This window comes from Neolamprologus brichardi, chromosome 12 (assembly GCF_056152115.1).
Source record: "Neolamprologus brichardi isolate AB-2024 chromosome 12, ASM5615211v1, whole genome shotgun sequence".
Lineage (NCBI taxonomy): Eukaryota > Metazoa > Chordata > Actinopteri > Cichliformes > Cichlidae > Neolamprologus > Neolamprologus brichardi.
The window spans coordinates 36418306-36441770 of record NC_142115.1 but is presented as its reverse complement, the minus strand read 5'-3'; the positions used below and the strand labels follow the sequence as shown (position 1 = coordinate 36441770).

The window sequence follows — 23465 nt, the reverse complement described above, 5'->3', positions numbered from 1 at the left end:
TGCACTTTCTTGCTCATTGTGTCAGATGTTTAGTTACTCCTCGGCCTCCTTTAGCGGTAATGATATCTGTAACAAATGTAGCATATTTGCAGCTCTGGAGGCCAGGATTACTGATCTGGAGACTCGGCTTCGCACCTTGCACTCACCCTTAGCTAGCCAGGCCCCTGTAGCTGGTGCAGCCGAAGATAGCGTAGGCCCCGCTAGCTGTTCCCCGGCAGACCCCAAGCAGCTGGGGAAAGGCTGGGTAACGGTGAGGAGGAAGCGTAGTCCTAAACAGAAGCCCCAGGTACACCACCAACCCGTTCATGTGTCTAACCGTTTTTCCCCACTCGGTGACACACCCGCTGGGGGTCAAACTCTGGTAATTGGTGATTCTGTTCTCAGACATGTGAAGCTAGAGACACCGGCAACCATAGTCAATTGTCTTCCAGGGGCCAGAGCAGGCGACATTGAAGGAAATTTAAAACTGCTGGCTAAGGGTAAACGTAAATTCAATAAAATCATAATTCACGTCGGCAGTAATGACACCCGGTTACGCCAATCGGAGGTCACTAAAATCAATATTGAATCGGTGTGCAACTTTGCCAAAACAATGTCGGACTCTGTAGTTTTCTCTGGTCCCCTCCCCAATCAGACCAGGAGTGACATGTTTAGCCGCATGTTCTCCTTAAATTGCTGGCTGTCTGAGTGGTGTCCCAGAAACGATGTGGGCTTCATAGATAATTGGCAAACCTTCTGGAGGAAACCTGGTCTTGTTAGGAGAGATGGCATCCATCCCACTTTGGATGGAGCAGCTCTCATTTCTAGAAATATGGACAAATTTATTAAACCCCTCAAAACATGACTATCCAGAGTTGGGACCAGGAAGCAGAGTTGCAGTCTTACACGCCTCTCTGCAGCTTCTCTCCTCCTGCTACCCCCCCAAAAACCCATCTCCATAGAGACTGTGTCAGCTTCCAAAAAGACAAAAAACAAACTAAAAACCAGCAACAAACAACTTAAACATTTACAAAGAAAGAACAATACAGTATCCACATCTGAACCAAAGAGTAAAACAGTGAAATGTGGATTATTAAATATTAGGTCTCTCTCTTCCAAGTCTCTGTTAGTACATGACTTAATAATTGATCAACAAATTGATTTACTCTGCCTTACAGAAACCTGGTTGCAGCAGGATGATTATGTTAGCTTAAATGAATCAACACCCCCGAGTCATTCTAACTACCAGAAATCTCGAAGCACAGGTCGAGGGGGCGGTGTGGCAGCAATTTTTCACACCAGTCTATTAATTAATGAAAGACCAAGACAGACTTTTAATTCATTTGAAAGCCTGATGCTTAACATTATCCACCCCAGCTGTGAAACTCAGAAACCAGTCTTACTTGTTATCATCTATCGTCCACCTGGGCCTTACACAGAGTTTCTGTCTGATTTCTCAGACTTTATATCTGATTTAGTTCTGAGCTCAGATAAAATAATTATTGTGGGTGATTTTAACATCCATGTAGATGCTAAAAATGACAGCCTCAACATGGCATTTAATCTGTTGTTAGACTCAATTGGTTTCTCTCAAAATGTAAAAGAACCCACCCACCACTTTAATCACACTCTAGATCTGGTTTTAACATATGGCATAGAAACTGAACATTTAACAGTGTTTCCTGAAAACCCTCTCCTGTCTGATCATTTCTTGATAACATTTACATTTACAATAATTGATTATGCAGCAGTGGAGAGTGGACTTTATCAAAGTAGATGTCTTTCTGAAAGCGCTGTAACTAAGTTTAAGAATATAATCCAGCCACTGTTATCATCGTCAATGCCCTGTACCAACACAGAGCAGAGCAGCTTTCTGAACGCTACCCCAACAGAGGTCGATTATCTTGTTAATAATTTCACCTCCTCACTACGTACGACTCTGGATACTGTAGCTCCAGTGAAAACTAAGGTCTCTAATCAGAAGTACATGACCCCGTGGTATAATTCTCAAACACGTACCCTCAAGCAGACGACTCGTAATCTGGAGAGGAAATGGCGTGTCACAAATTTAGAGGATCATCATTTAGCCTGGAGAAATAGTTTGTTGCTTTATAAGAAAGCCCTCCGCAAAGCCAGAACAGCTTACTATTCGTCACTGATTGAAGAAAATAAGAACAACCCCAGGTTTCTCTTCAGCACTGTAGCCAGGCTGACAAAAAGCCAGAGCTCTTTTGAGCCAACCATCCCTTTAACGTTAACTAGTGATGACTTCATGAACTTCTTCACAAATAAAATTTTTATCATTAGAGAAAAAAATACCAAAAATCATCCCACAGATGTAATATTATCTACAGCTACTTGTAGTTCCATTGATGTTAAGTTAGACTCTTTTTCTCCAATCGATCTTTCTGAGTTAACTTCAATAATCACTTCCTCCAAACCATCAACGTGTCTTTTAGACCCCATTCCTACAAAACTGCTCAAAGAAGTTCTGCCATTGATTAATTCTTCGATCTTATATATGATCAACCTATCTCTAATAATCGGCTATGTACCACAGGCCTTCAAGGTGGCTGCAGTTAAACCTTTACTCAAAAAGCCATCTCTAGACCCAGCAGTCTTAGCTAATTATAGGCCAATCTCCAACCTTCCTTTCATATCAAAAATCCTTGAAAGAGTAGTTGTCAAACAGCTAACAGATCATCTGCAGAGGAATGGTTTATTTGAAGAGTTTCAGTCAGGTTTCAGAGCTCATCACAGCACAGAAACAGCTTTAGTGAAGGTTACAAATGATCTTCTTATGGCCTCTGACAGTGGACTCATCTCTGTGCTTGTCCTTCTTGACCTTAGTGCAGCATTCGATACTGTTGACCATAATATTCTATTAGAGCGATTAGAACATGCTGTAGGTATTACAGGTATTGCACTGCAGTGGTTTGTATCATATCTATCAGACTCCAATTTGTGCATGTAAATGGAGAGTCCTCTTCACACACTGAGGTTAATTATGGAGTTCCACAGGGTTCAGTGCTAGGACCAATTCTGTTTACATTATACATGCTTCCCCTAGGCAGCATCATTAGAAGACATAGCATACATTTTCACTGCTATGCAGATGACACCCAGCTCTATCTGTCCATGAAGCCAGATAACACACACCAATTAGTTAAACTGCAGGAGTGTCTTAAAGACATAAAGACTTGGATGGCCACTAACTTTCTGCTTCTCAACTCAGATAAAACTGAGGTCATTGTACTCGGCGCTGAAAAGCTTAGAAATTTGGTATCCAACCAGATTCTTACTCTGGATGGCATTACCTTGGCCTCCAGTAACACTGTGAGGAACCTTGGAGTCATTTTTGACCAGGATATGTCCTTCAACGCACATATTAAACAAATATGTAAGACTGCGTTCTTCCATTTGCGCAACATCTCTAAAATTAGAAATATCCTGTCTCAGAGTGACGCTGAAAAACTAGTTCATGCATTTATTACTTCCAGGCTGGACTACTGCAATTCATTATTATCAGGATGTCCAAAAAACTCACTGAAAAGCCTTCAGTTAATCCAAAATGCTGCAGCAAGAGTACTGACAGGGACTAGAAAGAGAGAGCATATTTCTCCTGTTTTGGCTTCCCTTCATTGGCTTCCTGTTAAATCCAGAATTGAATTCAAAATCCTGCTCCTCACATACAAGGTCTTAAATAATCAGGCCCCATCTTATCTTAATGACCTTGTAGTACCATATCACCCTATTAGAGCACTTCGCTCTCGCTCTGCAGGCCTACTTGTTGTTCCTAGAGTATTTAAAAGTAGAATGGGAGGGAGAGCCTTCAGTTTTCAGGCCCCTCTTCTGTGGAACCAGCTTCCAGTTTGGATTCGGGAGACAGACACTATCTCTACTTTTAAGATTAGGCTTAAAACTTTCCTTTTTGCTAAAGCATATAGTTAGGGCTGGACCAGGTGACCCTGAATCCTCCCTTAGTTATGCTGCAATAGATGTAGGCTGCCGGGGGATTCCCATGATGCATTGAGTTTTTCCTTTCCAGTCACCTTTCTCACTCACTATGTGTTAATAGACCTCTCTGTATTGAATCGTATCTGTTATTAATCTCTGTCTCTCTTCCACAGCATGTCTTTATCCTGTCTTCCTTCTCTCACCCCAACCGGTCGCAGCAGATGGCCGCCCCTCCCTGAGCCTGGTTCTGCCGGAGGTTTCTTCCTGTTAAAAGGGAGTTTTTCCTTCCCACTGTCGCCAAAGTGCTTGCTCATAGGGGGTCATATGATTGTTGGGCTTTTCTCTGTATCTATGAAGCGCCTTGAGGCGACATTTGTTGTGATTTGGCGCTATATAAATAAAATTGAATTGAATTGAATTGAATTGAATTGAATTATAGCAGATAGTGAAAACACAGGAACTTTCTTGATTGTTTGTCTAATGCTTTTTTACTTTGTTGTTATATGAAGTAGAGATGGACCGATCTGATATTACGTATCGGTATCGGTCCGATACTGACCTAAATTACTGGATCAGATATCGGAGAGAAATAAAAAATGTAATCCGATCCATTAAATATCATGAAAGCACCTCAAAAAACTTGCGACATGGCGTAACTCAGCTCATAACCTCAGCACGTTGGAGCAGTATGCGTCACGTGATAGACCGGCTGTGGCGTGTGAGACCTGTCGGCGGTCTGGTTGAGCATTTGGAGCTTCGCTACCAAACCGGCATTTCATCTCCGAGAAAGTTTTCCCAGAGAGAAATAAAGCAAGTGTGTAAGTTCATCTCTGAATGTTTGTAAAGCATTTTCATGTTAAGCATAACAACAGATATATGGAGCGACTGCCTCCCTCCCTCTCCTGCTGCTACTTCAATCATGAAACTGATCAATGATCAGCTGATCGGTTTTGGTGTCGCAACTCCGGTTTCTCTTGTTTCTTTTTGATCCACTTTGCACCAGAAAGAGGAAACCAGCAGATAAACAACAGCAGCATATTTAACCTTGATAAGCTGTTGTTAGAATTTATTTAATATTACTTTCTACACCAGGATTGTTTTCTACGTAGCTGACGGCTGTAACTGTGCAGGGGCGGATCTAGCAAAGTTTAGCCAGGGGGGCCGATAGGGCATGAACAGGGAAAAGGGGGCACAAAGACATACTTTTCTTTCTTATTCTCATTTAAAATGTCGATCTTTTAATAAATAATTATCTGAATCTTATAACCAAAGTTTTAATATGATGTAAAATGTATAGAAGTCCATTACTGTATATAGTAACTGTTAAGTCTAATATACTCTGGTAAGCTATAGTACTTTTTCCTTTGGGAAGGTACCATCTGTGCAGTCTGCAGTTCTGTTGAAGACAGATGTTGAATCTATTTAAATATTGTAGAAAAATAATTGATTTCTGTGCATTTTTTTTCACACTGCATTAAATTAAAGTTGATTATGTCGATTAAGCATCATGAGGTGGAGGGTGGTTCCCTATTTTTTTTTTGCTGGGAGTTGACAACCCTGTTAGTTAGTTAGTTTAATTTAAGTACTCTTTAAAATACCAGAACAGGGAGGATGGAGCAGGTTTAAGTTTATTAGATTGATCAGTTTTGCTGAACTATGAAATATTTTGCGTGCAGTGTATTTTTTGCATACAGGTTTAACAGAATAGCTTTAGTGTTCTTTTAATTTGACTATGAACTTATACAAAATGCAGCAAGATATTTAAAAAACAGTTTTATTGATTAAAACTATCCAAATTTATGATATCGGTATCGGACATAAAAAAGTGGTATCGTGCCATCTCTAGTATGACGGGCCATGGGGGAGGTCTTTATCAGTAGGAAAAGCTGTAAAACCTTTGAAAATACAGGGAAAATGTGAAAATTTGTTCCCTTCTTCACATTTTCCAAAGCCGTCCGGTGCAACAGATTGGAATTTTTGGCAGGCCGATTCTGGCCCCCAAGCCTTATGTTTGACACCCCTGTTATAATAGAGGGACTGTAGTTTGTTATGTGAAACACACTAAAAGTTCCATACATCATATAAGAGAAACCGAATGAAAAAAAACTCTTATGTTTGCACCGTTTTTGTTGGATTTATCAGTATTTACACAGCAACAACGTTCAGCTTTGTAAAGACGCTTCACAAAAATTCTGTCAGAAGGATTTCTGACTTACCTTTAGCTTGTGCTCCTTCCTGTTGACAATCACAGCAGTAATTTGTTGGTCCATAAAGATCAGGATGGTGACCAGAAGGGCAGGAAGAGCAGACGCCAGATAAACCCACCAGGGGTTTCCTCCAAATGGGGCCACAAACCAGCCTCGGTCTGGACTTGTTGGCTATAAGCAGAGAAGACAGACACGTCAGCATGTGCTGAAAATACACGAGTCAGTCCATGAGATTTAAATTGTACATATCCTTGCAGAGGCAAAGCTTCGGGTTTAGTACCATGTTTAAGGAGCTACACCACTACTGCTACTTCCTGTCCATCAAACATGTTCATTTAAACACCAGAAAACATGTTTTTGTTAACCTGTCCCTGAAACTGTGTTAAGGTTCATTTTGTGCATAATTAGAGTGGCTGCTTTTAGTGAAAGATGAACCCGGTACAAAGTGCTACACCACTGTCTGTAGCCGCTTATACTGGCCATCTTTTACTACAGTCTATGATGATGACTTGCAGGTTTCATAAAGCCATACAAATCTAATATGGACTTTAATTTCTCTGCGTGGAGGAGGGAACTCACTTTGAATTCACTTGGCACAAGAAGTTTAGGCGTATCAACTCCTACGAGCATATCAACTCCACAGAAGATAAGAATGGCCAAGATGATGGCAAAGTCACTGATGAGTTTTCGCACCTGAATGAAAAGAAAACACAAAGAGACTCTGGAACCTGCTGATCCACAAACAGGTGGAAATTTCATTTAGTCCCTTCACACGTGGCTCGTTCAGTTAAATTAGCTCGGCACGCTGACTCACAGTGGTGGGGAAAAAGGGGCTTGTCTTGAACTTTTTTAGACACATGGAGCAGGTGTAGGTGCCAAAGAACAATATGAAGGACATGAGGGTGATGTCTGGGACAAAGTCGCAGGCTTTGCCCACCAGCTCTCCATTATACTTCAAACACTCGGTCCTGGAGAGGGACGACCACGTGGCATTCGATGGCTGCGTGAGAGAAACAAACAGGTTAAATAAAGTTTGAGATTAAACTTCCAGATTAAATTAAACCAAAATAGCTGCTTGAGAATTTCCGTCTTTTACAGTGTAAGAGATAAAACAGTGCCCAGAAACACAGGAGAGAAAACCGAGATGTTAGACACGCTGGTGACTCTCCTGCAGAGGTTAATACAGCAGAGCACAGCGAGGGGTTTAGGCGAGAAGGTTTGGTTGCTCAGGTGACTCATCAAAAGAAACTATTAACCTGAAAATGATACATTTTAGTTTATTTCTTAACCACTTAAGCCCCACGCCCCCGGTACCGGGGGCAAAAAGGAGGAGATCACGTTTAATCGGTTATAACGCGGGTTGAGAAATATAAGTCCAGACATGTGTGGTATCCACAGAAACCTCAGAATCTCAGCTAAAATGTCATATAAACCATTTCTACAACCACCAAACCGAAAACAAGCCGTGATTAAACGAGCAGTTACGTAAATGCGCAGAAGACCGCTAAACAAACAGTTTGTTTGAAGGGCCAGAGGCCAATCAAACGCTCTATGCGCGCGGCAGAAAAGGGCCGTTACCATGTAAATGTGTGGTTAATTCTTCAAAAATATATATTTAAAAAAAGCATGTTTAGGCCTGTTAATAAAATGTATTAATTTCTGCTCTTTAATACCTAAAAAGAATCAACTGGCATGGTGTCCAATTGTGCGCCAAAATTGGACATTTTTGTACAACGTCTGGATATTCATGTATTGACAGGGCTGTAATTTTTCACTGTTTCACTTTAGAAACATAAATCTTTGCACAGAAGATGTTTATATGTTGGTTACTGGATTTCTGGAACCAAATGTGATCTGAGGCATATTTTTCAAAGGGTTATATGCTAAAAATTAAAAAAAATAATTAGGCGAGGATAAAATCTACTTACTTTTTCTGTGTTCCAGTCTCAGTAACTTTGACACAGTAATATCTGCTTCAATATTTACACCTCTGATGAAATTTCCCAAGTGTTAGCTTTATTTTGATACCAAGATTGTAAGGACAGAGTTTGTAATTGCAGAGAAATAATCAATTAAATTTGGGCATTACATTTTCGAGCAGGAAGCTCAGAAACCCCCTTGGGGCTTAAGAGGTTAAAGAGCATCAAATAAAAGGAGAAAGACGCACCAGATCTGTGTTGTTCCAGAACCAGACTGAAGTACCTTCTAAAGGATCGCCAATGATGTCTGTGCTGTTTTCTGCAAGAAAACAACAAAACATGTTTCCTCTCAGCATGAGATCTGTAATACGTTTAATAAGTTTTACCATGGAAAAGGTTTCCAAGGTGACGCGACTGAAATCTTATATGGAAAATTAATTTTAAAAGATTTGACCTCTTTACAGATTTATGACATCTGACAATCAGCCTGGTAAACTCTGGTCAAGGTTAAGATACTTACAGTACAGTACAAAGCTCAGCTATGACTTAACTTGTTACAGTGATTATTTTGCATTCATTGTGATACTATCTCAATATAAGTATTAGCTATCATGTTAAACAGCCGGTGTTACCTGGGTGCATCCGAATGTCAAAGACAATTAGCAGCAATCTGCTAACAATGACCTCAACAGCTACTTCATTTCAGTAATGTCCCATCTACACAGAACAGCTTGAAGCAAACGTAATAAGTGTTCAGACAATCTGACATTGAGACATCGATACTTGTAACTTCTTGTGATCTGACACAAAGGATACAAACGTTTTATGCATTTATGTCTGCTAGGAAACTGTAGACCAAGCCGCAGAAGAAGCAGCGACAATAACAGGGACGCATCAATACAACCTGACAGCTATGATCAGGTGTAGGATAAACTTGTTTTTTATAGGTTAGCTTTTCCTTCATCTTTACCTTTGTTTTGGGCCATAATTTGGTTGATGTCTGTGTGAACATGTGCATTTAGCTTTAATGTAATATTCAAACTGAAACACTTTATTAATCTGTGTTTTTTAAAGTGTTACACAAATAAAAAGTACAGCTGTAGCAAATCTGATTAAAGAAAATCCACATGTGTACTGCTGCCTTTGCACCATAGACCTTTAGTTATGAATGCACTGTTACTAGGGGTGGGAGAAAAAATGGATACTTTGTAGTATGGTGATATTTTGTTTGCTAATAATGTATGGATACAGGGACAGCAGAAATCGATATTTTGTTACAAAAAGGTTTTTGTGCTCTGACTTCAGAGCATGTTGATCCTTTTTCTGAGCAAGAATCCTGACATTCCTTCACTGTCCAAATGTGTTTAACTTTTTTTTTGCAGCAATAAACATGACAGTTTACTTATTTTAATTTAAGACATGTTTTATTTTAATTAAGTTTGAAACTTTTTTATTTAATGTAAAATTATGTCTTGTTTTAATTTACTTTCAAATTCTTCAGTTGCTGAAGGGGCTGCATAGTTTTCATAAACTGCATAGTTCAGAATAGCTATAATTGTACCAGATGGTTGATTCAGTTAAGTTGGACTAGACTGTAATACAAACCGTTCAGTTTGTCAACAATAAAACTGAAATGAGAGAAAGACTGAGTGTGAGACTTTGATATTAGAGAAAATGATGATTGATAAAGTTTACCTTTATGTACAGAATCTGAATATCGCAAAATATTTTAAAAAATTGCAATAATATCGTATCGTGCGTTAAGTATTGTGATAATATCGTATCGTGGGATATATGGTGATTCCCACCTCTAACTGCTGGTTTACCTAACTTTATGCCAGTGGACTGGACTATCCACACAACTGTCGTTTTCTCTTTTCTATATTACACAATGCAGCATTACTGTAAGCTGAACAGCACCAGCTGTGTTAAATTAAACCTCTGTTCTAACTGATAATTAGACATTAAACGCATCATATTGGTTTAAAAATTCTCTTATTCTCACAAGAAGATAAATTTCATGCATTCTTCTTAAAGATTCTGGCAAAACCTGTAACATTGAATAGCAGACCTGCTCATTGGCATGCATGGACAAAACAGACTGTACAGTGTGTAGATATGCCTTTAATTTACTAACTACTCACCCAAGACAGTAGGAGCCATGCAGAGGCAGTCGTACTGCGTGACATAGTCCATTGTGAAGTCAGGGTTGATTGGATAATGATGAGCTAATTTGATCATCTTCTTGAAGGCATCGTAGATAAAGATGAAGCTGATGAGACAGGAGAAGCCCTCCTCAGTGAAGCGGGTGAAGTACTGGACCAAGTAGCTGGCATCAGTCGCCACGAGCAGCAGGCAGAAGAAAGCCGACCACAGGCCGATCCACAGGCGGAACTCCAAGTAGTCAAACTCATTATCTCTAAAAAAAAGGGGGGGGGGCAATGAGTCATACGATGGGACGGGGATGTGACTTTCAGAGTAAAACAACAGTAGTATTATTGGAATTATAGACACTGAACACAATTTGCACAAAAACAGCACAAAAAACTGTGAATATTGTTTCTTAAAAAGATGTAAAACTCAACACAAGCACAACTTATTGTGCTTTTCCTTATTTTGTGTTGAGTGCTGTTGTCATGAGGTCAGAGCAGATGTAGCTAATGTGGCCGTGCAGAAAGCTCTGCACCACCTGCCCTCTACTCAAACCACTTCAAGAGGCAGCAAATGAGAATTGAGCTGGATTAAACAGAGCTAACAGCCTTATTTCTGAATCAGCTAAGAATTGCACTGAAGCACGGTGATAAGTATAAATAAGGATCATTTTAAACTGTGTCCAAGAATAAAATGCATCGCCTTTAACAGAATCAAAAAGACACAGGGACAGCTGAGATTTTCTAAAACACAGGGCAGTAATCAGGCATCTAAAAAACAGAGAATGGAGACCTACTTGCTAAAGTTGAAAAGCAGCCGTTCAAACACCAAAACGGGGCCAGTGCTGCTGAGGATGATGAGAGGCTGACCACCCAGCAGACAGAAAACGCCACCAGCGATGGCCGTGCCCAGAAAACTCTCCAGCACACCCTGCACACATGTTGGAAAGCAGTCAGGGAAACGCTCAGAGCATAAATGGTGAACGCTCTTCAAACCGTCGCATGGTTCAAAAGCCTGACCTGCATGTTCTCCGTAGCGTCTCCCAGCAGACCACCGAAGGTGATGGCGTTCGTTACAGTTCCCAGGTAAATAAACATAATAGCCGACAGGGCCTGAATGTGAAACGCGTCGGTGAAGTCACTGACGAAGAAAGGCGCTTTTCTCTTAATGTCAAGTTTGAGACCCCCACAAAACCTGAAATAGGACAAACCAAAAGGCGAGTCGCTGTCAGTGGTATTGAATTCACACACCGCGACACTGGACAGTGAATATTTCACTCAATATTCAATATGTTAGGTAAAAACAGTACAGTTGCAGATGTCATTGCTTTGTTCAAAGTGTCATACTTTCCCGTCTTCCTGAGCTCTTCGCCTACAGCATGTCCTCCTCCATGACCTCCATCATGAGGCATGTCTCCGTTCATCTGAGAGTCGCCTCCTGCATACATGTTTTTCCTGAAATATATATGAAGGCACGGATTTGTTCAGCAGCAGGAAGTCAGAGTGCCTGATCCAGGTCATACAGATCCTGGTACGTGCTGGGAGATCGATCAGCGCTCACATAGAAGGTCGAGTTATTCTAGAGTTACTACATGCCAGCTTTATATAACCAGCTCTTTCATAATTGAACACTGTTGTCCACCTGGATGCACCTCAGTGATTTTACTCTCCTGGAACGTCTCATTTTTCCTCATTTTTCCTCATTTTTCAGTCTTTTATCTACAAACGTCTTCTAATCTTGCACTGGTCCTCTGTGGATTTGTGTTAACATCTAGACAGACATATTTTGTGACTTTGGGTCACATGAAGTGTGCATGTTAGATGAAGTGTTTGTGCTGACACAGGTTTAAACCAGTCAACTCTTTTGGTTTCAGATAAGATCACAGTGACAACTTCCCTCTGAACCACTAATGCTTATTTTTAAATAGATTGTTTTCCCACAAACTCTGATATGACCCATTCTGCGTATCTTCTTTAGTGACAGGCAGCTTTTTCTTCAATCATCAAATCTGAATCATGTAAAACAGACAAGTTTGAGCTCACTGACCTTTTGTCAGAGGAGGGGAGGGATTTTGGAGGCTCTATCCTGATGGCTGGGTCCCATTCTCCAGGAGGAAGCACAATCACCTCATCCAGAAACTCGTCAATACCGGCCAGCAAATCTTGTCTGTCCTTGGCCTTATATGCAATGTCATGAAAGACCTGAACACACAGAGGGGGAGAGATGGGGCATTCAAGTGTAAACGACACCTGTCAAAGAATCCAGGGTCACGGGGCAGCAAACTGCAATATCAGATCTAAGGATTGTGAACTAATCCCATCTGGAAAATCCCAAAACTCTGGAGGGGGACAGAGATGCAGTTTGTTTTCATCAAAACAAAAACTCTCATAATGTACCCCAGCATGAATATAACATTAAAGAGGTGCCTGTCCCATCTAGTTTTATTTAGTTTGCATTTAAGACCTGGGCCCACAAATCGATAGGTGTTATTCATAACCACTCAATTATACAGTCCTGTAAATATCTCCACAGTGATACAGTACATTAACCTTTCATATTCATGGGAGGATAATGTGGTTCACTGGTTAAGTTCTCCTCCAGACACTGGCATGTGTTTGTAGGGGAGCAAAAATGATGTTTATGTTTAATCAGGCTTGTTTTATTGAGTGTAATCAGGTGTGGGATAACTGCATGGGGCGGGAACCCTCCTGTGTCACTGAAATCAAAGTTAGCTTGTTTAGTTCAGACTGCAGCCATTGTTAAAAAGACCGCTATAGCCTCCAAACTGGTTTCAGTTTTTATTATAAACTGGTTTTTAAACATTTTGTAATAAAACTTCATGATTCATCCAGCACAATATATGTTCTCAGCATGAGCTGCTACTGTCGGGTAGAGGTGGGAATCACCATACATCCCACGATACGATATTATCACGATACTTAACGCACGATACGATATTATTGCAATTTTTTAAAAATATTTTGCGATATTCAGATTCTGTACATAAAGGTAAACTTTATCAATATTCATTTTCTCTAATATCAAAGTCTCACACTCAGTCTTTCTCTCATTTCAGTTTTATTGTTGACAAACTGAACGGTTTGTATTACAGTCTAGTCCAACTGAACTGAATCAACCATCTGGTACAATTATAGCTATTCTGAACTATGCAGTTTATGAAAACTATGCAGCCCCTTCAGCAACTGAAGAATTTGAAAGTAAATTAAAACAAAATATAATTTTACATTAAATAAAAAAGTTTTAAACTTAATTAAAATAAAACATGTCTTAAATTAAAATAAGTAAACTGTCATGTTTATTGCTGCCAAAAAAAAGTTAAACACATTTGGACAGTGAAGGAATGTCAGGATTCTTGCTCAGAAAAAGGATCAACATGCTCTGAAGTCAGAGCACAAAAACCTTTTTTGTAACAAAGTATCGATTTCTGCTGTCCCTGTATCGATACATTATTAGCAAACAAAATATCACGATACTACAAAGTATCGATTTTTTTCCCCACCCCTACTGTCGGGTAGGTTTAAGAGCCTACTGAGGACTTTACAGACCAGTGTGAAATAAATGAACCCTACATAGGTTTCACTGCAGGGTCACTTCTGTGTGATGCCTGTTGTTTTTCTCACTCATTCAGGTTAGAGATCGTTTCTGTATCAGCTGAGGTTGTGTGCCATGTTTATCAGTGGGGACAATAAAGTATCTATCGATTATATCTATCTCAATACTGGCAAATACAAATGTTAAAGAGGTAGATTTTCCTCATTGGAGAGCCTAAAATAATGCTAACCGCAGCTAGGACATGTCGCTGCACGACTATAAAGATTACTCATTCAGCTCGTTCCCCAGACACGATGTCCAAGAGTTCACTTGGCACCAGCACTTTATCCTAAACAGGTTTACGTTAGGATCACATTTTAATATCTAAGATCTTACCTCATCCGACATCAGTGTAGCGATCGCTCTGCCGATCTCGTGGTATGACTTGGCTTTGCCTTTGGGTCCAAGCAAGATGAATAAAAATCTGAAGCCACATTAAAAAAAAGCAGAGTACAAATTTAACAAAAGGATTACAGGTTAAAATATAATTTCTTATTTTAATTAGAGCCTTTTTGGGGCAGTTTGCATTTATTCAGATGTCATGCGCACACTTGGGGTCCCTGTGCAGTTTATAAAACATATTAACTCGAAGCTCAGAGACATTTTTGTTTTGTTCTGGCTGCAAAAATGCTGCTTTGCATTAGAGATGGACCGATCCGATATTACGTATCGGTATCGGTCCGATACTGACCCAAATTACTGGATCGGATATCGGCAAAAAATAAAAAATGTAATCCGATCTATTAAATATTAAAAAAGCACCTCACAAAACTTGCTACACGGCGTAACTCGGCTCATAACCGTAGCACGCCGCAGCAGTGTGCATCACGTGATAGAGCGGCTGTGTGTATTGGTAGCCTCGCTAGCAAACCAGCATTTCATCTCCGAGGAAGTTTTCTCAGAGAGAAGTAAAGCAAGTGTGTAAGTTCATCTCTGAATGTTTGTAAAGCATTCCCACGTTAAGCTTAACAACAGATATATGGAGGGACTGCCTCTCTCTCTCTCTCTCTCTCTCTCCTGCTGCTACTTCAATCATGAAACTGCTTAATGATCAGCTGATCGGCTTTTCTGTCACAAGTCCGTCTCTCTTCTTTGTTTTTGGCTCACTTCTCACCAGAAAGAGGAAACCAGCGGCTGAACAACAGCAGCACTATTAAGCTTGATAAGCTGTTGTTAGAATTTATTTAATATTACTTTCTACACCAGGATCTTTTTCTACGCAGCTGACGGCTGGTAACTGTGCAGGGGCGGATCTAGCAAAGTTTAGCCAGGGGGGCCGATAGGGCATGAACAGGGAAAAGGGGGCACAAAGACATACTTTTCTTTCTTATTCTCATTTAAAATGTCTAGCTTTTAATAAATAATTATCTGAATCTTACACCCAAAGTTTTAATCTGATGTAAAATATATAGAAGTCCATTACTGTATATAATAACTGTTAAGTCTAATATACCCTAGTAAGCTAGTACTTTTTCCTTTGGGAAAGTACCATCTGTGCAGTCTGCAGTTCTGTTGAAGAAAGATGTTGAATCTATTTAATTATTCTTGAAAAATAATTTATTTTTGTGCATTTTCCCCCTGCATCAAATTAAAGTTGATTACATCGATTAAGCATCATGAGGAAGAGGGTGGTTCCCTATTTTTTTTTTTTTTTGCTGGGAGTTTGCAACCCTATTAGTTAGGTTGCTTAATATTTCTGCTTAGTACTCTTTAAAATACCAGAATAGGGAGGATGGAGCAGGTTTAAGTTTATTAGATTGATCAGTGTTGCTGAACTATGAAATATTTTGGGCGCAGTGTATTTTTTACATACAGGTATAACAGAATAGCTTTAGTGTTGTTATTTATTTAAACTTGAGTATAAACTTATACAAAATGCAGCAAGATATTAAAAAAAAACGTTTTATTGATTAAAAAACACACTATATCGGATTCATATCGGTATCGGCAGATATCCAAATTTATGATATCGGTATCGGTATCGGACATAAAAAAGTGGTATCGTGCCATCTCTACTTTGCATGACAATCATCTATTCAGCTACTCTCCAATACAGATAAGGTAAAGGATGTTGCTCACTATAAGAATAAACAAACTGATGATATAATGGATATGACACCATAACTGAGGCCTTGTCGTATAAATACCATGAACTAGCTTTAAATACTTTCACTGAAAAGTACTGAAAGTTAAATTGTTTTATGGCTCCTTTGCTTAAATATGAGAACAGACATCAGGTGTCAGTGATCAAACTTTATGATGCTTGTTTCAGTGAACAAACATCAGGTGAAACACCTTCATACATGTGTGTTTTACAGCTGTGATGTAATACTCTTTCATATTTTACTGTTTGTTGTAATAAAATATCCGGAATTATCATAAAATCCACTTTTTATTGGATTTTGCAGCTTATTTCAAGCTCCACAGTTACTATGTTACTGATGGACTGTGATGCTACAGCAGCTTTGCGTGATTCACAGTTCAACATTATCATCATCTCACTTTAAGCTAGGTTTATTCTGATTGGCTGCCGCTCTCAAAAGAAAGATTTGAACATCGGCCTCCTGTGCTCATTGCCAGAGCTGTGTGCCTGAGATATCCACTCTGATTCATTCACTGACTATAAGGAAAATAAGGAAAAACGTATTAGGTTCCTGTCAAAATGTATAAACAACATATCCAGGTTGCAAACGGACAACCAGGAGTCTGGATTGGACAAAATTTCAGGCACCTTGTGGGAACAGGAACCTCCGTCAGGGCTCCCAGCATCACGGCCTGCTGCAGACGAACAAACGCCACAAAGGGCGCGTCCAGGAAGTCCACCTCCCCCACCAGCACGTTGGAGGCTTCTGCGTCTCTTGGCAACTTCTTCATGAATTTGTTCTTCAGCTGAAAAGCACAAAAGAGAAAAGCAACAGGAGTTGGGTAAGTGCTCCGTTCACACCAGCAAGCCGTCTAGAAGCACGCACTCGAAATTAAAAAACCTAAATCAAACGAGCCAATCCCATTCAGGTTAAATACCAAACCAGGCGTCCCCCATCGTGCCTAAATAAGAAACAAGCAGTAAAACGAGCTTTTCTTCTCGACGTAATGACACAGACATGCCAGGAGGTCAGCTACATGTGTGTCTTTCATGGGACTTTTATCTATACGACGGCTCATCTTATGTCCTTAATGTGTTTGCGTAGACAGAGAGGGGCGGCAGTCAGGTGTTAAAGACAGCTTCAGTTTGGATTCGGTCATTTTTCAGAGGTTTGTTTTTTTCATGCTTTTGTTGCAGTTGTGGATTTAACCCCCAGGCCTTGGACCGGTACCGGTCTGTGAGTCGTTTGGTACCGGGCCGCGAGAGTTGAGGCTCAGATGTGAAATGTATGTTTTGGTTTTTTTTGATCAAGGTCTTTTTATTGAACAAAGAATTGCTTCCAACAACAATTACGGCAATATTAACAAACAGTCGTGCTGTTTAACAAACAGAGCTAAAATAAAATAAAATTACAGATACAAAGTAAATAATAAAATAAATGAACAACCGCAAGGGGAAAAAACAAAACAAAAACAACAACAACAACAACAAAAAGAACCCCACTCACACGCACATTAAGCGATAGTATCCGGACTTAATCTTTCAAAGTAAGTAAGAAAAGGTTGCCATGTGTCATAAAACCTCCGAACTGAACCTTTTACAGTGTAGCGGATCTTTTCCAGCTGAGTATAGTACATGACATCCTTAACCCATTGCCCATATACAGGTGGAAGTGGCTCTTTCCATTTCAATAATATCATTCTACGGGCCAAAAGAGTGCAAAAGGCCAGAAGATCAGAGTGTGATTTGGAAAGACTGGCATCACAAGGCGTCACCCCAAAAATAGCTATAAACGGGCAGGGTGCAATTGGAACACCAAATATGTTGGACATGGTTTCAAATATGCTTTTCCAAAAGCTACCCAGTTTTGGACATGCCCAGAACATGTGAAATAGGGAAGCAGGCTCTCGTTTGCACCGGTCACATGTGGGGTCAAACCCATCCTTGATTTTGCTCAGTCTAGTTTTAGACCAATGGAGACGGTGAAGCACTTTGAACTGAATCACCACATGTTTAAGGCAAATAGATGACGAAGAAATTCTATTGATTATCTTATGCCAAGTCTCATCTGCAATCCGTTGGCCAAGATCACTTCCCCATCATTCCTTAAGTGATTGCAATGTGGACAGCCTAAAATAAATGTATAGTTTTCAGGGTTTTTATCGGTTTTCAGCATTATTTTGTTATCGTTTTTATCGTTTACTTGGTTTTCCTGGGTCTTTTCACGTGTGTTATGAATAAATCTTCTTTTTTTTTCGGTACCGGTACTAGTTTTATTTTGTTGTATTTATCCGCGACACCTTAAAGGCCGGTCCGTGAAAATATTGTCGGGCATAAACCGGTCCGTGGCGCAAAAAAGGTTGGGGACCGCTGTCCTAGAGTTCTTGTTGGCAACCAATAATTATCCGTCCAGACAAGTTTTGAGGCACCAAACTGAGTAACAAATACTTTTAAAAGTGATTTGAAAGCAGCCGTGCCAGCTTGGCGCAGTCAGACTGATGCTGCTAAAAGATGTTAAATAGCCTGCTGTACACACAGACTAAAATACATATTTGAATGACAAACAAATGCAGATGACATACTGGGCTTTCTCAGCGTCTAAGGTCTGAAATCCCATAAACTTGTGACCTTCCACTGTTAACAGCCAAACAGATCCAATCACAGGCTGTTGGGCCGTCTTGGCAAAGAGTTTGTCTGTAAATGATTCAAGTCAAGAGGTTAAACCTGTGTAACTGCACACCACGGCCTGTGTCCAATCCCAGCTAATCCACACCGCGCTCGTAAACCACCTACACCTGAATCTGTTGTTTACTGCCCTAAGGCACAAACGCAATGTGCATGGACCTGAAATTTTTATTAGCAGGTTTAAAATGAGCCAGTGCAAAGATCAAAGTGAGCTCTGAGATGTGACGTTTTCTTTAATGTGTTTTGTGTTAAGAAATTAGAGGCACCAAAAACCTAAAAGCATCCCAACATTTTCAGAACTGCGTTTGTTGAAAATGATACAATATAATATTTAGATGTTGTTACTCAGGTTCAAATTTAAACTAATACTTGTAAGTCCTTGTAAAAGTAATACACTGTGGAGAGAAGACAATTAATTATACGTTTGTAATTCATCTGTGCACCTCGAGTGGCTGCAGTCTCTGTATGTTAATCTGAACAGCTCCCGTCTTTATCTTATCTCTACAATTAGCGACAAGTTATCAGTCACGATCACTCCATGTGGAAACGTCATTATGGTATTTATGGGCTGAGTGGGTGTGGAGGAGCTTCGGTTTAGGAGATTCGTTTCCTGCCTGGGAGTCTCTAATCTGTCCCACAGGAGACTCACTGGGTCCCTCTGACCGGATCGCTCTGACCTAATTCCTCTCTCCCACAGGGCTCGTCTGGGATGAGGGCATATAAACCATTGTCTGCTGTGAACTGGGTAACATGACACATGGAATATAACAATACATACAATGAGAATGCACAGAGTACAGTCCAGAGAAGAGCTGCCATTTCAACCCAACATTACGGCAAAACGTGTAATAGAGGTAATCGTCTTTGGTGCCAAAGAAAAATGATTACAGGTCACCAGAGAACTTCAATCTATACACCTAAAAACCACAAACCAGGCGAGAAATGTGGGTGTAGTGATGGATGCAAACCTAAACTTAGAAAAACACATTAAGACAATAACAAAATCAGCTTACTATCACCTCAAGAATATATCAAGGATAAAAGATCTGATGTCTCAACAGGACCTGGAAAAACTAGTCCATGCATTCATCTTTAGTAGGCTTGATTACTGTAACAGCATCTTTACAGGTCTACCTAAAAAATCAGTCAGACAACTACAGCTCATTCAGAGCTCTGCTGCTCGAGTCCTCACTAAGACCAAAAAAGTGGACCACACCAGTCCAGCTCTGAGGTCTTTACACTGGCTGCCTGTCCGTCAGAGGATAGACTTTAAAGTTCTGATGCTCGTCTATAAAGCTCTGAATGGTTTAGGACCAAAATACATCAGTGACCTCCTGACCCAGTATGAACCTAGATCCCTCAGGTCATCTGGATCCAGTCTTTTATCAGTTCCCAGAGTCAGAACCAGACACGGAGAAGCCGCATTCAGCTTTTATGCTCCTTATATCTGGAACAAACTCCCAGAAAGCCTCAGATCAGCTGAAACACTCAGTTTATTTAAATCCAGGTTGAAGACTCACCTGTTCTCAGCTGCATTTAAATAAAACACCAAATCCGCACTTAAGCTTAAATTTCAAAACGTACATTTTAACTATTGATTTTATCTGTTTTGATTTTTGATTTTATATACTGTTTTGTCAGTCAGTTAGTTAGTTGGTTGGTTGATTGGTTGGTTGGTTGGTTGGTTTGCTTGTTTTAATGAATTTTAAATCATGCTTTTTATTTATTTTTTTGTTTCTAATGTCTCTGTAAAGCACTTTGAATCACCTTCTTGTTGAATTGTGCTATACAAATAAACCTGCCTTGCCTAGAAACGCCGGTCCACTGTGTCCATTCGGCACTTTGCTTCTATGAATCGTATGACACGCATGCAGTGAGTTGCAGTACTCTGCAGTAACAGCAGGGGGAGATATTTTATTCGAGCCAACATTAAAATAATCACGAGAAAGTGTTTAACAGACATTATTATCACATTTATATGTGTATGCACACATTAGCCGCTTAAGGCCTTTGGAATGTACTTTTTTGGAGCTTCTGTAGATCTGCTCCTCATGGCTTTAAATATATTAGCGCCCCCTGGTGGTAAAGCAATTTCTGCATGCTATTTCATGTTTTGGAAATGGTCGACTGGCGTGTCTATTCTCCATCTTGCCGTGATACTAGGTTGGATATTTTCATGAGAAAGTAACTCACTGATTAGTTTAGATTAATCTGACTTTGTTAAATCTACTCAGTCTGGAAAATAAAATATTTGTTTGTTTTAGTAATCAGCACAGCTACAATTCTTTTGCATTTATCCAGTCAGAAGTGTTTACATGTCACATTTCTGGCTCACACAGGTAGACTACATGAGAAATATTCCAGGAGCTACACTTTGGTAATAAACAACCTTTGCAGATGCCACTTCACATGTTGGCATACAAGTAGTAAGGATAAGATGGCGTGAGGGCAAAGGAGAAGTGTGTCTCAAGTGTGTGGAAGCCTCTGACAAAAACCCAGAGGAAAAAATTGACTGTGTTATGTCCTGTGGGTGTGTTAGATGATCTAAATATAGCAACAGTGCCAAGTATTTGTCCCATTCCCGTTGTTTTTCGCACTTAAATGTTTCACATCAAAGAAATTTTAATATCAGACAAAGATAACCCGAGTGAATACAAACTGCAGTTTTTAAATGATGATTTCATTCACTAAGGGAAGAAAAAAATCCAAACTATCCACCTGCCCTTGTGAAAAAGTCATTGCCCCCTCCACGTAATTCATGATGAACCCTATTTTTTAAAACCTGGGTTACGACACCTGTCGTGTGTGTTTGTTTCTGTCTGAACAGCTCACTGTGTTATGGTAAATCCCTGCTGCGATTGGTACGTGGAAGTATGGCTCCGAAATGACTGGTTCCAGCTGGAGGACCCGTCTTATAAATATAGCCTGGAGCACCGCCGGCAAGAGAGGTTCTCGTGCTTCCCCTAACGCCTGAGCAGCCACGCCTGTGACAGCCGCCGGGTGCAGTGCTCCGTAACAGTTGAGGAAGTGGGGGAGCGAGTGGCTCATCCATGCTATGACCTGGTCCCAAGACGGGTTGTAACATGAACTGGGGGCTCATCCGAATCATTCCTCTAGACTCAGTAACAAATGTCACTGATTCCTGCTAAACAAGACAAAGTAAAGTAGGCTCAACAATCTCAAAATGAAACACATCATGCCACGATCTACAGCTGTCTCTATCAGTCTAGAAAGGGTTGCAAAGCCATTTATAAGGAACTCCAGTGAAACACAGTAAAAGCCATTATGGAAAAAATAAATGGAAAAAATGAAACAGTTGTGAACCTTTCCAGGAGTGGCGAGCCTACAAAAATTACTCCAAGAGCCCAACAATGACTCATCTGACTCGGAGTAAAAATGGGAGAATCCAAAGAGAGAATCACCACAGACCAAACACAATACAAAGACATAGCTCAGATTTGCCAAACAACATCTTGATGATCCCCAAGACTTTTAAGAAAGTATTCTGTGGATCGATGAAACAAAAGGTTTCAGACCTGTTATATCTGGTGTGAAACTACTCACACCAACAGTCAGACATGGTGGTGATAGTGTGTTCGCTTTGCTGCTTCGGGACCTGGAAGACTTGCTGTAATTGATGCAACCATGAATTCTGTTTTCTACCAGAAAATCCTGAAGGAGGATGTTAAGCCATGAGTTTTGCTCAAGTGCACTTGGGTTTTGCAGCAGGACAATAATCTGAAGCACACCAGCAACTCCACCTCAGAATGGCTCAAAAGACAAATAAAGGGTTTGGTGAAGACTCCTCAAAGCCTGAGATGCTCTGGTGTGCTTTTAACAGGATGTCTATTTTTACAAATCGCTGCTGTAGCTGAATGAAAACTATTCTGCAAAAAAGATTCTGCCAAAGTTTCTCCACAATCACATGAAAGCCTCACGGACAATTATCACAAACACCCAACTGCACTTCTTGCTGCCAAGGGTGGCGCAGTTACTTCTTCACCGAGGGCTGGTAGGAACTTTTTTTTTGTCCCCTTAACAAATTAAACCATAATTTGAAAACTGCATTTTGTATTTACTCGGGTAATCTTTGTCTAATATTAAAATTAGTTTGAACTAAAACAGTAGGTGTGGCAAATACGCAAAAAAATGAGAAATCAAACACGGGTTAATGGCGCAGTAGACTAGCAGTCCCCAACCTTTTTTGCACCACAGACCGGTTTATGGCCGACAGTATTTTCATTGACCGCCCTTTAAGGTGTCGCAGATAAACACAACAAAATAAAACCAGTACCAAAAAAAAGGAAGATTTATTCATAACACGTGGGAAAAGACCCAGGGAAACTGAGTCAACGATAAAAACAATAACACTAAAAACCAATAAAAACCCTGAAAACCATCAATTTCACACCCGAGCCTCAACTCTCGCGGCCCGGTGCCAAACGACTCACGGGCCAGTACTGGTCCGAGGCCCGGGGGTTGGGGACCGCTGCTGTCGACTGTAAGGCTGCAGAGGAAATTCAGTCTCTCTTTGCTGTTAATGACATCATCCTTTATCAGCCACAGCCTGAGCCTCACTGCAGTCTGAAGTTGCTACAAAAATTTCCACTTTAACCATCAAAGGAAAAGGCGGGGGAGGTTCAGGCAGGTTCAGAGCAGCTACAGCAGGCTGGATGATGATACCAGGAGCTGGAACAATGCACTTTAGACAATGTTATCTCTGCTGTGAAGCAACAACCATGAAATACTTCGACTGGCCTCCTCAGCTCTGTTACATCCAGCCTACACCATGCAGCTCTGCCATGGAGTCTAGTCAGGCTTTTCTCATCTCTTCTGCCAATGCACTAGCTTGTTTTTAGCCTCAAGCTTGAG

General features: G+C 40.4%; 1 protein-coding gene across 2 annotated transcripts in view; it reads right to left on the bottom strand.

Annotated features, from left to right (window-relative positions):
- The window catches only part of slc4a4a (solute carrier family 4 member 4a), an 83445-nt gene that overhangs the window by 18373 nt on the left and 41607 nt on the right, over positions 1-23465 (bottom strand). For both annotated transcript variants that reach the window (XM_087849507.1, XM_087849508.1), the window contains 11 exons: positions 16557-16714; positions 14162-14249; positions 12260-12414; positions 11560-11667; positions 11233-11407; positions 11010-11143; positions 10207-10481; positions 8311-8381; positions 6958-7143; positions 6723-6836; positions 6153-6314 (listed from right to left, as the gene is read on the bottom strand). In XM_087849507.1, coding sequence (XP_087705633.1) covers positions 6153-6314; positions 6723-6836; positions 6958-7143; positions 8311-8381; positions 10207-10481; positions 11010-11143; positions 11233-11407; positions 11560-11667; positions 12260-12414; positions 14162-14249; positions 16557-16714 — 1626 coding nt within the window. The remainder of the gene's footprint in view (positions 1-6152; positions 6315-6722; positions 6837-6957; positions 7144-8310; positions 8382-10206; positions 10482-11009; positions 11144-11232; positions 11408-11559; positions 11668-12259; positions 12415-14161; positions 14250-16556; positions 16715-23465) is intronic.